Consider the following 14,566-nt stretch of genomic DNA (forward strand, 5'->3'; position numbering starts at 1 on the left):
TCTTTACCTGAACCATCACAATCATGAAGTACTGATTAGTGGGCAAAGTTTAGTATGGAACACAATTCATTCAGGTTCAAAGAAGCTTAGAGAAACAGTTCTAAATACAGAAGCAAATTTCAATAATAAGGAGATTTGGGCTTAGGTTTATCAGACTGCACAGTAATCATGAATTTCTTTACCTATGATAACAGGAAAATTTGTAAGACAGTATTTTGATAATGATGGCTGGTAGTTTATAAACACTATTAACTTGAGAATGGCCATAAAAAACAAGTGTAAAACTTCAATGTTGCAGCTGATTTCAAACATTTCTTTTAATAGATTTTTTAAGTGCTGAAATTTCATAGAGGTATGATCACCTACCTGTAAAGGAAATTATAACATGTTTAACTTGGGACATCAAAAAACATTTAAAATAGACACCACAAAAATGTTTCTGTAGTTTAAAGGTCAAATTTATTAGGAGATTAAGAGGTGTATTATACACAGACTATAAATACTGCACAGCTGACTTTATTCACAGTCAAGCACAGAGATACAGTCCGTGCCAACCTATTTTGTGGATACTCTTGTTCTTTTATTCCAAGAAAAGTTTGCACCATAAGACTTGGACTTAGGTTTTGGAACCTTTCTCTCCTCAACATCATAGCTCCATCCTAGAAAAAAAAGACAATAGTAAACCCAAAGAACACAATTAAAGAGGATCCCTGAAGAACACAGCAAGCAGAGGCTAACTTTCATAAATTTAATGTTCATTTATCAGGAGTATGTGTCAACACATCTTAAGTATAAATACTTATTTAGTAATGTGTTCCTTTCTAATCCTGTGTGACAAGAGGGTCTTAACTATCGCCTGAAGATGATTTACCATCTCTTAAAGCTGCAAGCCATGATTTAATTTCTCTCTGCTGAATATTGTTCAAATATCGATGGTTATGTATTATGTAAAAATTTACATTCCTCCTTGTGGTTTAATATGTGACTTCAGTAACTGAAATGAGGAGCATTGAACAACATAACCCATCTCACTGCTTTCTAAGAGCTGGTGCCTTTACAATAGTTTGGCGCTCACTTGAAGTGATTATAGAAAAACATGTACACAACTATATAAATCAGAGTTGGAAGAGACCATAAGAGAGTACTTGGTTCAGCTCCCTGGACTATGACAGGCTACTGATTAAACTCAAGAAGTTTTTCAACATTTGTTTCAAGGGCTGTCAACATTAGAATCCCATTCAAGTATCTGGTAACAATGCAAATTCTTAGGCCTGACCAGAGGTCCACTGGATCAGCTCTTGAGGGGACCTGGGAATCTGCTCTTAATTGATTCCAGGAGATTTTTATGCATAGAAATTTGAGTTGTTTCTGCTTAGTCCCTAAATTGTGTCCAGCTCTTCAGCGACCCCCGTGTACCAGTCTGCCAGGCTCCTTTGTCCTGGGATTTCCCAAGTAAGAATACTGGAGTGGGTTGCCATTTCCTTCTCCAGGGGATCTACCTGACCCAGAGATCGAACATGCATTTCCTGCACTGGCAGGTGGATTCTTTACCACTGAGCCACCTGGGAAGCCCTACCCACTAGTCTAATCTATTCATTCTCTTCTGAGAGTCATACCTTCTCTCCAAAGTCCTTCTCAGTGTTTTACAGTTTTGAAAACTGGATTTATATATGTCTATGCTATGCTAAGTGGCTTCAGCCATGTACAACTCTTTGTGACCCTATGGACTGTAGCCTGCCAGGCTCCTCTGTCCATGGGATTCTCCAGGCAAGAATACTGCAGTGGGTTGCCATGGGGATCAAACATCTCTTACATCCCTTGTATTGGTAGGTGGGTTCTTTACTACCAGTGCCATCTGGGAAGCCCCATATATGTCTATACCTCTGCCTCGGGTTTTTCTCCATATCTTTGAAGAGCTATACTTAAAGCAGAAGTATACCTTATTCTATTAAACCAAATAAACACTCCTCCTTGAAAATATAATTATGTCATCCTTCTATTCCCCAGTCTAAGCAACCTATCTATATAACTCACTTTTCTTCATTAGATCCATTTTCCATCCCTGTAATTTATCATTCTTCTCTCCCAGAACTTTCTTCAAATAACTCATCTTGAGACATTTGATTCATGGCTGAATCATGTAGTCATATACAAAATGTCCACACTGAATATCACAGTCTAATTAAGTAACTTTCTTGATCTTAGGAGTTGTCATGAATTCTAGTACCTCTAGGTGAGTATAGTATTTGCTACCACAAAGATTACGTTTCAACAAGCCTCTTAGTTAGAATTCATTTTGCCATAAAAGTGAAACTTAAGAAACTCAAATCTAAGTATACTGCTAGTGTGCCTATTTCAGTGTTCTAAAAGGGAAAGCAATTTAATAACTTCACTGCTATAAGGAAATGGAGGAGGGAAGAAAATGAAACAAATGTCTTAAAATATCTTCCACAGACCCTGAACTTAGTATAAGATATTTGAATTTCAAAAAATTTACTAAAGAGCATAAGAATAGTACCTACTTTATAGGTTGTCATGAAGATTAAACAAACTAATTCATTAAAGTGCTTAGCACCTGGTATTTAAGATCTGTGAGACAGGTATTTTTCTAAAACCTTTATATGAATTCATATTAGTTCCTTTATATAACTGAGGAAACTGAGGCCCAGAATGATTAGGGAACTACCTAGCACAAGGTCACTTTCCTTTCTCAGCTAGGAAAGGGCACAAGCAGAATTTAAATACACACAGCCTAATTCTGGAGCCTGTGCCTTAAATACACTATATTGTTTCTTGTGGTTTAATAGTAAGCACTTGATAAATGTTAAAGCTATTATTCCTCCCTCAAGTTTGATTTTCAACTTACTAGCAGCTTACTTTCTATTGAAGTAAAGTATTAATGTAAATAAAATTTCTGTCACATTATAACCCATTAGTTTTGAATTTATGATGCTTTGAATATAGTTAGGCATAAGTTGGTCTATTTACTATAGAAAGAGGTTTTGGTCAGCAAACTAATACTATGAACTGAGCATAATTTTAACACTATAAACTTCTCAAGCATTTTCTATATTAATCAGCAAATGGTGCTGATAATTATAAAAAATATTCAATAAAGCAGATATAACTATTTACTGTACATTTGTTATACATTTAGTAAATATTATCAATTGCTTTCTCTGTGTCAGGAAGTCTATGGAAACCAGAGGTGAAGCGGTAAACAAAAAATCCCCAAGCTTCTTCAAGTATTTATGGGAAGGAGAAGTTAACTAGTAAATTAATAGTATATGAGGTGTTATTATAGTAAAACAGGGCTTCCCAGGTGGCGCTAGTGGTAAAGAACCTGCCTTCCAATGCAGGAGACATAAGAGATGTGAGTTCCATCCCTGACTTGGGAAGATCACGTGGAGGAGGTCATGGTGATCTAGTATTCTAGATCCACTCGAGTATTCTTGCCTGAAGAATCCCATGGACAGAGAAGCCTGGCAACCTACAGTCCATAGGGTCACAGAGTCAGACACGACTGAAATGACCTGGCACCCACACATAGTAAAACATCCAATTAAACACACACATATATATATATACACACACTAATGAGTACTGAAGAGAAAACATTTTAAGAGAGGGCAGACGGGGCACCTTGCATCTGAGATCACATTTGAGTGAAGATGTAAAGGTCAGAGTTAGTCATGCGGATGTCTGGAAAGAGCGCTTGCAGGCAGAGAACAAGTACAAAGACCTCCAGTCAAGGATGTGCCTGGTATTCCACACTCTAGGTCCTGTGCTTTAAGTGTAATTGCACTGAGTTTTAAAACTGAGCTCATAGGTTTCTTAGTTTATGGGTTAGGCATTATAAATATCCTTATTTTATATCTATTTATGAGGGAAAAATTACAGGAGATAAGCAGCCTAAAGCCACAATGTTAATAAGTGGCAAAGCTTGGATTTTAACTCGGGTTAAGTCTATGCACATAACTACATTATAATAAAACTGTATTTATTTTTTAAAGTCCTGTAACTGCAATTTTTTAAAATCTGTTTCACCCATTCCTTTCAATCTGTGTGATTTCCTAACCATTTTTCCTGTTTATTTTTGTAAATGAGTTGAAAAGACTGTTTTAAGAATCCCTCCATATGTTCCTCCCCTAGTTACGAAGCAGGTAAATGGTTTCTAGTGTCAATTCTATGTCTGGCTACAATGGTTACTGGTAAGTTACCTGAGACCTCTGTAAACTTTTATTGCCAAATGATGGGTGAGAGAACTTATCTTCCCTCCCCCTCAGCCTCCCACCCCAAACTCTCCAGACAAGAAAGACATCTTAAGAGGAGCTGAAGAAGAAGTGAGAAATATTTAGGAATTGCTATTATAACACACACATACCTGGTAATCACTCATTTACACAGTTAATCTTTCAATCACAAGGGAGAAACAGCAATTTTTTAAACTGCATCAGAATGCAAACATTAACTCTATTATCTCTTCTGTCTATGAAAGTCTAAAAATGTTGTCGGGGTCACTGCAATGTGAGAAGACTGGGGTTTTGTACACATAAAAGAACAACTGGTTTGAGTTTTCTCCTGGTAACTAAGGAGTGAGCTGACTTGGGAGTTGTGAGCCAGATTATAGTCGCTGTTGATGGTGATAACAACAATAAACAGAAGTATCATTATGGGGATTGGAATGTGGATGGGCTAAGCACCCCGAGAAAGCAAACAAAAACACACATAGGTAGTACCCATCTCTGTATTACTTTACCACAGCCATCCATGATTTTAAGGACGTCTGGGGGGAAAGTTTCTTTCCCTCACATTTTTCTGTGGAAAACAACTGTGTTCCCAAAACTAGACATGCACCTGTGCTTCTCTGATTAAGTAACAGCAAAGAAAGGTATGAGGAAGTCTAATAACAATTCATAATAGACTGAAACTCAAGTCAGGCCTACATAAATCTCCCTTTGGATTTTTTAGCAAAGTTTTCTACTATATAGGACTGACGTTACAGTGAAAATTTGCTCTTTTCTGGAACCCTGTTAAGAATCTGACCACATTTCCAATCATCCTTTTCCAAAGAGTTTATCTTATAGTGCCTGGATGAACAAATTTACTGGTCCCACTAAAAACTTCCTACCATAGTCTCCCCCATATTTTTTGTGATATTGTGGCAATATAAAGGACATTGGAAGAAGCGGTGAGCTTTAGCTAAAAAGACAAAATGACTGTTAGAGTAACAGCACTTGAAAGGACATCAAACATTTGTACTTACTGAGCATGTTACATGAATTGTACTCATCTTTTCTATATCCTATTTGAAACTTCTTAGAAAGATAGATAATATAACTTGCAGGGAATAAAACACAGACATTTAAGAATGTAATCTTATTTGTGAAATGTTTAAATTTCCATAGGAATTTCTTTTTCAGCCTGAAAGCTTTTTTTGTTTTTTTGTTGTTTTTTTTTTTTAAAAATAACTCAAACTTGAGAGTTTTTGAATGAGATTCGGAAAGTGAAAATGCATCCTCTGAAGAATGCTTGTATAAAATCAAGGTGTAGTCTATGACAATGGTTTCATGTGGTGTTCTTCTGCGACACTGAAAACCAGCCTGTGCTCCTCCCAGCTGCGCAACAGAAGATGATCAAAGCAACTGAGTCCACGGCAGCTGCCCCAGGGACGGGGTAAAGCTCCTAGGGCTGCCGTCACTTCCCACTGAGGAGAGCAGCCATATGGCATGGATTAGCTACAAATCCAACCACCGGCACCTACATGATGAGAAGCTGACTCCCTTGGCTGTTTCACAAACTGGAATGCTTTCACAAAGATATTTTGAATTTTGAGCCCTAGTATCAGAGAAATACCTCTGGCAAATGTGCCAATAAAGTTAAAATGTGATCTGTAATATCCCATGCTCAATTTCTTTTTCCGAAATTCACCCATTTATTTTGTGACTGGGATATTTGGCTTCCTATAACATGAATGTCTGGTGTAATATACAAAAAAGCCCCTGAACAAAACTAGATCCCAATAATTTATGAATTCCAAGTATTGTATGAGATAAAAGAAAATCCCATTCATTTTAATTTCAGAACCATATCAGTTACGTTCAGTAATGCTGAAATACAGAGAAACATTGGTATTTTTACTGCTTGTGAAATATGTTACCTTTAGTAACCTTGGTTCAAGTCCTGTTAAAGGTCTGTCCCCTCCAGTAACCTAATGGCAAGTTCTGATAATACTCAGAAGTGAATGGTTTAATGATTTTTCCTACTGTGCATTTATGTACAAAGCAAGAACGACCACATAATCTGGCACAGACTGACATAACTGGCAGGCACTGCTAAGGATAGCAAAGGCTTTGGGAGGCCACACTGATGTTTGTTAGCATTTGCAAAGTTTCAAGATTCCTCACCAGGCTATGTGCTCATAATATGCCTAGGTGAAAACACAGCATAAACATAAATTATATTTTAAGGAGGGAAGGTAACGAGGAAGAAAAGTAGCTTCATAAGCATTCATTTTTAAAAAGTACTTCTATTTGAAATTCTCATGTATTTTGTTTTGGGAGAGAAGAGAGGTTCAGATCAGAAGAATTTAAAAATATCTTAGATCATCTTATAGAAATATTATGGAGGGTAGATGTATTTTGGAAACATTGGCAAAGCAATTCTTTCCACGAAAATTATATAAGATGAATTAGTAAAACCCTATACCTGCCACATCTGCAACACCCCCGACCCACAAAAAAGAACCTTTGCTATGATAGCAAATGCCTCCATAAATTTTATCTGTTCAAATAATATAGTTGCTATATGGTTTACTATTTTTGAGCCACATTATTCAGAATTTGCCACAAAACAAATTGGTTTGTGTTCCAAAAGTACAATTGAAAATTAGTCATTAGAAATTTAGAAAACATTTTCTAGAAAATGAAACTATACAGCAATGGTAGAGATCCAAAAATCACTGAGATTTTGACATAATTGATCTGGGTGTGGTCTGTGCATAGGGATTTCCACAATCCTATGTAACCCATAATACATTAGAACCTTACTAAGCCGCCATGTATATATAACACTACGAGAAAAATTATTTCAGACTTCTGACTGGGAATCTAAGGAATTCAATCTCTGTCTCCTTAGTAGTCAAGTTGAACATTTCCCCAGCCAAAAAACAGACAGTACCAGGTCTGGGGATTGGAAAGACAGTTATGTAGAAAAAATTTCTGCTTCAATAGAGACTATGCAGTATTTACAGAACACCAGATCACAGCCCTGTTTGTTTTCTTTGAGTTATTTTGCAATTCCAAAAGTTGTATGTACAAATCATCTTATTTGCTGATTCTGTATTTGTGATTCGCCTACTAACTAAAATTCATTTGTAAATCCAAAATCCTCCAAGGACTCCTTGACCTAGGAACTCTGATGCTGGCATCTCTTCCAGACTCCCTGTGGGCCACAACGGTGCCTGTGGGTGATGCTTCCATGGTCATTCGTGACATGCACAGAGCCGTGAGTTCTGAGTCACCCGGCACACATGCTCCAGCTGAGGTCAAACAAGGTAATGCTATGCCTTCTTGTTTCAGCTCTCACACTGCAAACAAGTGTCCTTCTTGTAGTCGATTAACGGCACATTTTTTTTCATTTTTTTGCCTTTTTTTGGTAATTTCACTGTCTGAAATGACCCCCAAGAGTAGTGGTTTAGTGCTGTTTAGTGTTCCTAAGTTCAAGAAGGCTGTGATATGCCAACTTGGGTTAGATGAGCATCATCCAGGATAAAGTATAACACTGCTGGCCATGAGTTCGATGTTCATGAATCAACAATATACATTAAATAAGGCACTTAAAAAACAAGATGATGTATTGATCAGCTGACAACATTTTGTGATCAGAGGCCCACAGGAATCTTTTTCCGTGGGAGCAATTTTTTCAGTATTCACTAGTGTTTGTGGTGACTTTACAGAACATAACTACCATGAGTAATGAGACTCAACTGTACTTGAGGGGTACAGAAATTCTGTCCTGCCTCGTGACTCCCCAAGCCTCAGAAAAACCAGTTTGTCTCTATTCGAAATTCATCTCAACATTCTTTCACTTTATGTAATTTTGGGCTGTACTAACTTTTCCTTTGAACTGGTTGTAACACCAGCATGGGTCCCTTGTTTCTTTAGTAAAATAAATCTTCAACATGTGTTCATTTATCTCTCTATTAAGTCATGGTCTTATCTTTTTCAGGATGTTCTTTTAATAATTTTGGAGGTGCTACTGAGATGGCTAATAGCTTTAGCAACCAAGGTCAGGAAAACTTCCTTACTAGAAATGGTTTATGTTATTTTAAGCCCAATATTATTTTTTCTTGGCTTCTGAATGTCAGAACTTTGCTGAATCTCTTATTTATCAAATTTCAATTTTGTTCTCCACCAATCTGGGGAATTGATTTTTTAAGGTCTGAGCATTTAAAATTCTTTTAAAATGGATTAATGGTTTTAGAAATCCATTCTCAGAGGAAAAAAGAAAATCTTGTTTGTCTTTTTCTGTATTTAAGGTCTAATGAAGTACTTCCTGAGTAGAAAACAGCTCTCTAGTATGGTATGGGCCAGTGAATATTACAATTCTGTGACCATTAACCCATGGCTTAAATTGTAGAAGTGAAATAAGTTCCTGTCTGTCTGCATGTATGCTCAGTCAAATCCGACTGACTGTGACCCCATGGACTGTGGCCCGCCAGGATCCCCTGTCCATTGGATTTTGCAGGCAAGAAGTAGTGGAGTGGGTTGCCGTGCCCTACTCCAGGGGATCTTCCCGACCCAAAGATAGAACTTGCACAGCTTGTGTCTCCTGCACAAACACGCAGATTCTTTACCACTGTGACGATTGTGTCTGTCTGCTGCTGCTGCTGCTAAGTCGCTTCAGTCGTGTCTGATGCTGTGCGACCCCCATCGACAGCAGCCCATCAGGCTCCCCTGTCCCTGGGATTCTGTCTACATACCTATTAATTCAGAAATGTGTTTACTGCTCATTTTGTGTATAGGTAGTTTTTTCTACCTCCAAGTATAATTAATGAATTAAGATTATAAAATACTTTGAATGGGTTCTATTTTGATTCTCTTACACAGAAAATACATGCTTGTATAAGTGGACTATTCCTAAAACAGGAAAATGGAATTTCTAATACTTTGAATATGCTAAATTTAAAAAGTATTCTTATAGGATCTAACAAAGATTTAAGAATTTAAATTCAGGTAGTATAGGTAAATGTTTGACAAATGGAAAATTTATTTTTTTTTAACAAAAAAAATTACGTTTTCTCTAATTTATCAGTGTTAAATATAACACAAGCATAGATTTTTATTCTACATGGCCATGTTCTTTCTAAATTAGCATGTTTTCTGATCAAACGAGCTAACATTACTTCTGTTTAATGTTTTACAATCCTGCAAGATGCAAATTTTTGTTTATCCACAATGATTCCCTGTTCTGACAATTTTATTTCAACATTAATTACATTTTATAATATGTCACCTTGAAAGTTAATTTCCATGATCTTTAGGTAACTTAAAACCCTAAATGGTATTAATGCTGCTGCTAAGTCGCTTCAGTCGTGTCCAACTGTGTGTGACCCCATAGACGGAAGCCCACCAGGCTCCCCCGTCCCTGGGATTCTCCAGGCAAGAACACTGGAGTGGGTTGATACTTATTAATACCTAAAAAATCTTTACAGTAAAATACTGAACCATTGATTACTAAGCAAAAATTTAAACTTATTTACTTTTGCTTTTTTTTTTTTAATGCTACAGGGAGGCTGCATCTTTGGGTCTGTTAATGGACATGTTCATTTTTGCCATTTGGATAAGTTGGACTATAAAGAATGCACACAGTTGTGGAAAGTTTGTTATGTGTATTTATCAACTTTGCCAGTCTACTAAAATGCTGGTGTGTAACAGTTTTCATCTCTACTTTTTCTATGAAATCCAAGTAACTTTGGCCAAAATATATAATTAAATGTACATAAATGAAACACTACTGGGAGTGATGGTGGAAAAGGGGTGTAACCTTGTATACAAAGTAATGAGTTATGTTTTTGGTTACTAAGGGTGGTGACAGTGTAAAGAACCTGCCTGCCAGTGCAGGAGACATAGGGTTGTGGGTGAGATCCCTAAGTCCAAGAAGATCCTCTGGAGGAGGGCATGGCAACCCACTCCAGTATGCTTGCCTGAGAAATCCCATGGACGGAGGAGCCTGGTGGGCTACAGTTGATAGTTTCACAAAGAGTTGAACATGACTGAAGTGACTTAGCATACTCAGAAGAAGGGGAAAAGATAATAGTTCTAAAGTAAAAAGTCTGTTCCAGAATGAGAAAGGGATGGTGAAGGACAAACCTGAATGGGTACAGAAAGTTATGTAAGATTTATAAAAAGGAAATTTTATGTATCTTAGATTACAGTGTATCTGGAAAATAAGTCTGAAAATCTATGTTGCTCTTGTTCAAAGTGACTCAGTCGTGTCTGACTCTTTGCGACTCATTGACTGCAACATGCCAGGCTTGCCAATACTTCACCATCTCCCGGAGTTTGTTCAAACTCATGTCTATACAGTCGGTGAAGCCATCCAACCATTTCATCCTCTGTCGTCCCCTTCTCCTCCTGCCTTCAATCTTTCCAAGCAGCAGGGTCTTTTCCAATGAGTCAGCTCTTCACATCAGGTGGCCAAAGTATTGGAGCTTCAGCATCAGTCCTTCCAATTTAGGGTTGATTTCCTTTAGGACTGACTGGTTTGACCTACTTGCCATTCAAGGGACTCTCAAGGGTCTTCTCTAGCACCACAATTCAAAAGCCATCAATTCTTCGGTCCTTAGCCTTTTTTATTGTCTAGCTCTCACATCCGATACATGGCTCCTGGAAAAACCATAGCATACAGACCTTTGTCGGCAAAGTAATGTCTCTGCTTTTTAGTATGCTGTCAAGGTCTGTCACTGCTTTTCTTTGAAGGAGCAAACGTTCTTTTAATTTCATGGCTGCAGTCATTGTCCACAGTGATTTTGGAGCCCAAGAAAATAAAGTCTGTCACTGTTTCCATTGTTTCCCCATCTATTTGCCATGAAGTGATGGGACCGGATGCCATGATCTTAGTGTTTTGAATGTTGAGTTTTAAGCCAGGCTTTTCACTTCTTCACCTTCAGCAAGAGGCTCTTTACTTCCTCTTCACTTTCTGCCATAAGGGTGGTATCATCTGCATATCTGAGGTTACTGATAATTCTCCTTTCCATCTTGACAACTGTGCTTCATACAGCCTGGCATTTTGCATGATGTACTCTGCATATAAGTTAAATAAGCAGGGTGACAATATACAGCCTTGATGTACTCCTTTCCCAATTTGGAACCAGTCCATTGTTCCATGTCCAGTTCTAATGTTGTTCCTTGACACAGGTTTCGCAGGAGGTAGGTTAGGGTGGATTGGTATTCCCATCTGTTTAAGAATTTTCCACAGTTTGTTGTGATTCACACAGTCAAAAGCTTTAACATAGTCAATTAAGCAGAAGATGTTTTTCTGGAATTCTTTTGCTTTTTCTAGGGTGGAATGGATGCTGGCAATTTGATTTTTGGTTCCTCTGCCCTTTCTAAATCCAGCTTATACACATGGAAGTCCTCAGTTATGTACTATAGAAGCCTAGCTTGAAGGACTTTGAGCATTACTTTGCTAGCAGGTGAAATGAGTACAATTGTGCAGCAGTTTGAGCATTCTTTGGCACTGCCCTTTGTTGGAACTGGAATGAAAACTGACCTTTTCCAGTCCTATTGCCACTGCTGAGTTTTCCAAATTTGCTGGCATATTGAGTGCAACACTTTAACAGCATCATCTGAGAAGCTATGAAATGTGTTAAAATCTTACCAAAGTTTGTTCCATTTTGATGGGCTTGTTTCATTAGGTTACTGTTTATTGCCTTCACCTTACAATAAGAAGGGTTCTACTTTCCGTCTAATCTGCCTAGACTGCAAAGATTCTGTGGCTTACCAGAATAACTTTATATGCTTGTGTTGACTTTAAGTACTTCATAACTTATCTAAGAGCTAAAGTTCTTTACAGTTAGGCTAAGTTCTTTGTTTGTAAATTGTATCACCAAGCTGAGCAGTCAAATACTGTTTATCTGCTACTTCTGATCCTATTGTTTCCTAAATGTTCAAATCTTTTGAAAAATTTTGATTTTTGCCTCCTCCAAATCAAATCTTAAATGTAAAATAAAACAGAGTATCTGTGCACCTAAAACTAAAACTTTGTGATATTCCACAGGCCCTTTGGGAAATCTCAAAGATGTATTCTTTCAACTTTGTAAAAATAAGTGCTAGAAATAGATTTATTTGATGTGTTACAACTGATGAGCTACATGGGAAGAGCTGTCAATTTGGAATAGATGCTTAACCATCATGAGGTTAATTCTGTTTGGATAAATGTTAATGATATTGCTCAAATTACAAGCTATATGCTAAGCTTAGAGATTTGTCAATACCTTCACTGTTTATGATACGTTTCATTTATCTGAGCTCTGGTGCCTGATATCAGAAAAAGTATAGGTTATCTTTCAGAATTTCAGTTATTTAAAAAAAATATTAACTTGGTTGCATCTTTAGTTCACTTCTTGTATCTTCTAGGCTAGTATATGTCAACTAGAAATTCATATTACATATTTATGGAGGCTTATTAATATATAGACATACAGGACCTACCCTAGAATAACTGAATCTTTTAACTTGATTTTTTTTTTTTGGTATCTTCTTAATATGGTATATTCACGGTATATTATGTCTCAGGATTACTGTAAAAAATTTTTTCCTCTGTAAAGAGTATGTTTATTTTTATAAATTAGGTGAACATTTGCTATCTTCTTTGAAAATAAGCTTATTAACAAATTGAGTACAGATATTTTGTAACACTTGTTGGAATGTCTTTAAGTTGCATTATTCTTGTTATGAACTCCCAATCATATTTCACTTTTGAAATTTATCTAATGTTATACATGGAAGTTCAGTTCAGTTGCTCAGTCGTCTCTGACTCTTTGCAACCCCATGGACTGCAGCACGCCAGGCTTCCCTGTCCATCACCAACTCCCACAGCTTGCTCAAACTCATGTCCATTGAGTCGGTAATGTCATCCAGCCATCTCATCCTCTGTCGTCTGCTTCTCCTCCCGCCTTCAATCTTTCCCAGCATCAGGGTCTTTTCAAATGGGTCAGTTCTTCGCATCATCAGGTGGCCAAAGTATTGGAGTTTCAGCTTCAGCATCACTCCTTCCAATGAATATTCAGGATTGATTTCCTTTAGGATGGACTGGTTGGATCTCCCTGCAGTCCAAGCAACTCTCAAGAGTCTTCTCCAACACCACAGTTCAAAAGCATCAGTTCTTTGGTGTTCAGATTTCTTTATGGTCCAACTCTCACATCCACACAAGTCTACTAGAAAAACCATAGCTTTGACTAGACAGACCTTTGTTGGCAAAGTAATGTCTCTGCTTTTTAATATGCTGTCTAGGTTGGTTGTAGCTTGGCTGCAGTCACCATCTGCAGTGATTTTGGAGCCCAAGAAAATAAAGTCAGTGTTTCCACTGTTTCCCCGTCTATATGCCATGAAGTGATGGGACTGGGTGCCATGATCTTCATTTTTTGAAGGTTGAGTTTTAAGCCAACTTTCTCATTCTCCTCTTTCACTTTCACCAAGAGGCTGATTTTTATTTTTGCCTTCTCCAAATACATGGAAGAGACCTAGGAGAACTAAGTAATTCACCAAAATTGCCAAAGCCCTCTTCTAAAATACTATCCAATACTATCCTTAGCTAAAAACAAAAGAGAACACTAAGGATAGGGAGTCAATTCTGTGAGATTACCAGGAACAAGAACAGTAAACAAGGGTGAAATTATTAGGCAGATTTAAATCACTTCCTTCTCAATTGATAAGAGTTTCTAAAGTCATCCTTCTCTTTTAGGTACTCCCAGAGATACCCTTACCAATGGAAATTTCCCTTATGTATATAAATACTTCTTACAAAAGGGGAACTCCTACTTTGTTTTGAGAGTTTCCCCCAAGTCTGCAGTTTCTTAGGGGGGAAAAAAAATCAGCTTAATTAATATGCCAAAGAAACATTTTGTGGTGGAAAATTTTGCTCCCCTACAGAGTAAAATAAATCCTTTATGAAGAATTTTATATATATTGAGTGATGACATACTTTTGTTTTGAAATTTGTCTTTGTTCATTTTAGTTTCTGAAAGTTGTTTTTTAATAGATCGATAGATGGATGTAAGGTTGAGACCCTCATGAGAAGGTTAAAGATAGGTGGAAATCCAGACCTTGCTGATGGTGTCCACTTCTGAGATAATTCTAAGTTCTGGTTTGCAACTCCCAAATTGACTCTATATTTTCCTGAATCAGTGCTTCCACCTTCTGTAACTTTAGGAGGTGGGTTTTCCTCTCCAATACATCACGATAGCAGTTTCACTGCTTATTCTCTGTCATCCTGTTTACTCCTGAAGAAAACCCTTCTCTATTGGAGAATTTTAGTAAGTTGTTACAGCTAACAGCAATGA

General features: G+C 37.2%; 1 protein-coding gene across 4 annotated transcripts in view; it reads right to left on the bottom strand.

Annotated features, from left to right (window-relative positions):
- Window positions 1–436: 436 nt before the first annotated feature.
- The window catches only part of NDUFS4 (NADH:ubiquinone oxidoreductase subunit S4), a 116,184-nt gene continuing 102,054 nt past the window's right edge, over window positions 437–14,566 (bottom strand). Inside the window, exon 5 of one of the 4 annotated variants that reach the window (XM_055554909.1) lies at window positions 437–659. In XM_055554909.1, the coding sequence (XP_055410884.1) occupies window positions 556–659 (104 nt within the window). In that variant the 3' untranslated portion in view covers window positions 437–555. The other 3 variants (XM_055554908.1, XM_055554911.1, XM_055554910.1) reach the window with 3 other exon arrangements.

This window comes from Bubalus kerabau, chromosome 18, assembly GCF_029407905.1.
Source record: "Bubalus kerabau isolate K-KA32 ecotype Philippines breed swamp buffalo chromosome 18, PCC_UOA_SB_1v2, whole genome shotgun sequence".
NCBI classification, from domain to species: Eukaryota; Metazoa; Chordata; class Mammalia; order Artiodactyla; family Bovidae; genus Bubalus; species Bubalus kerabau.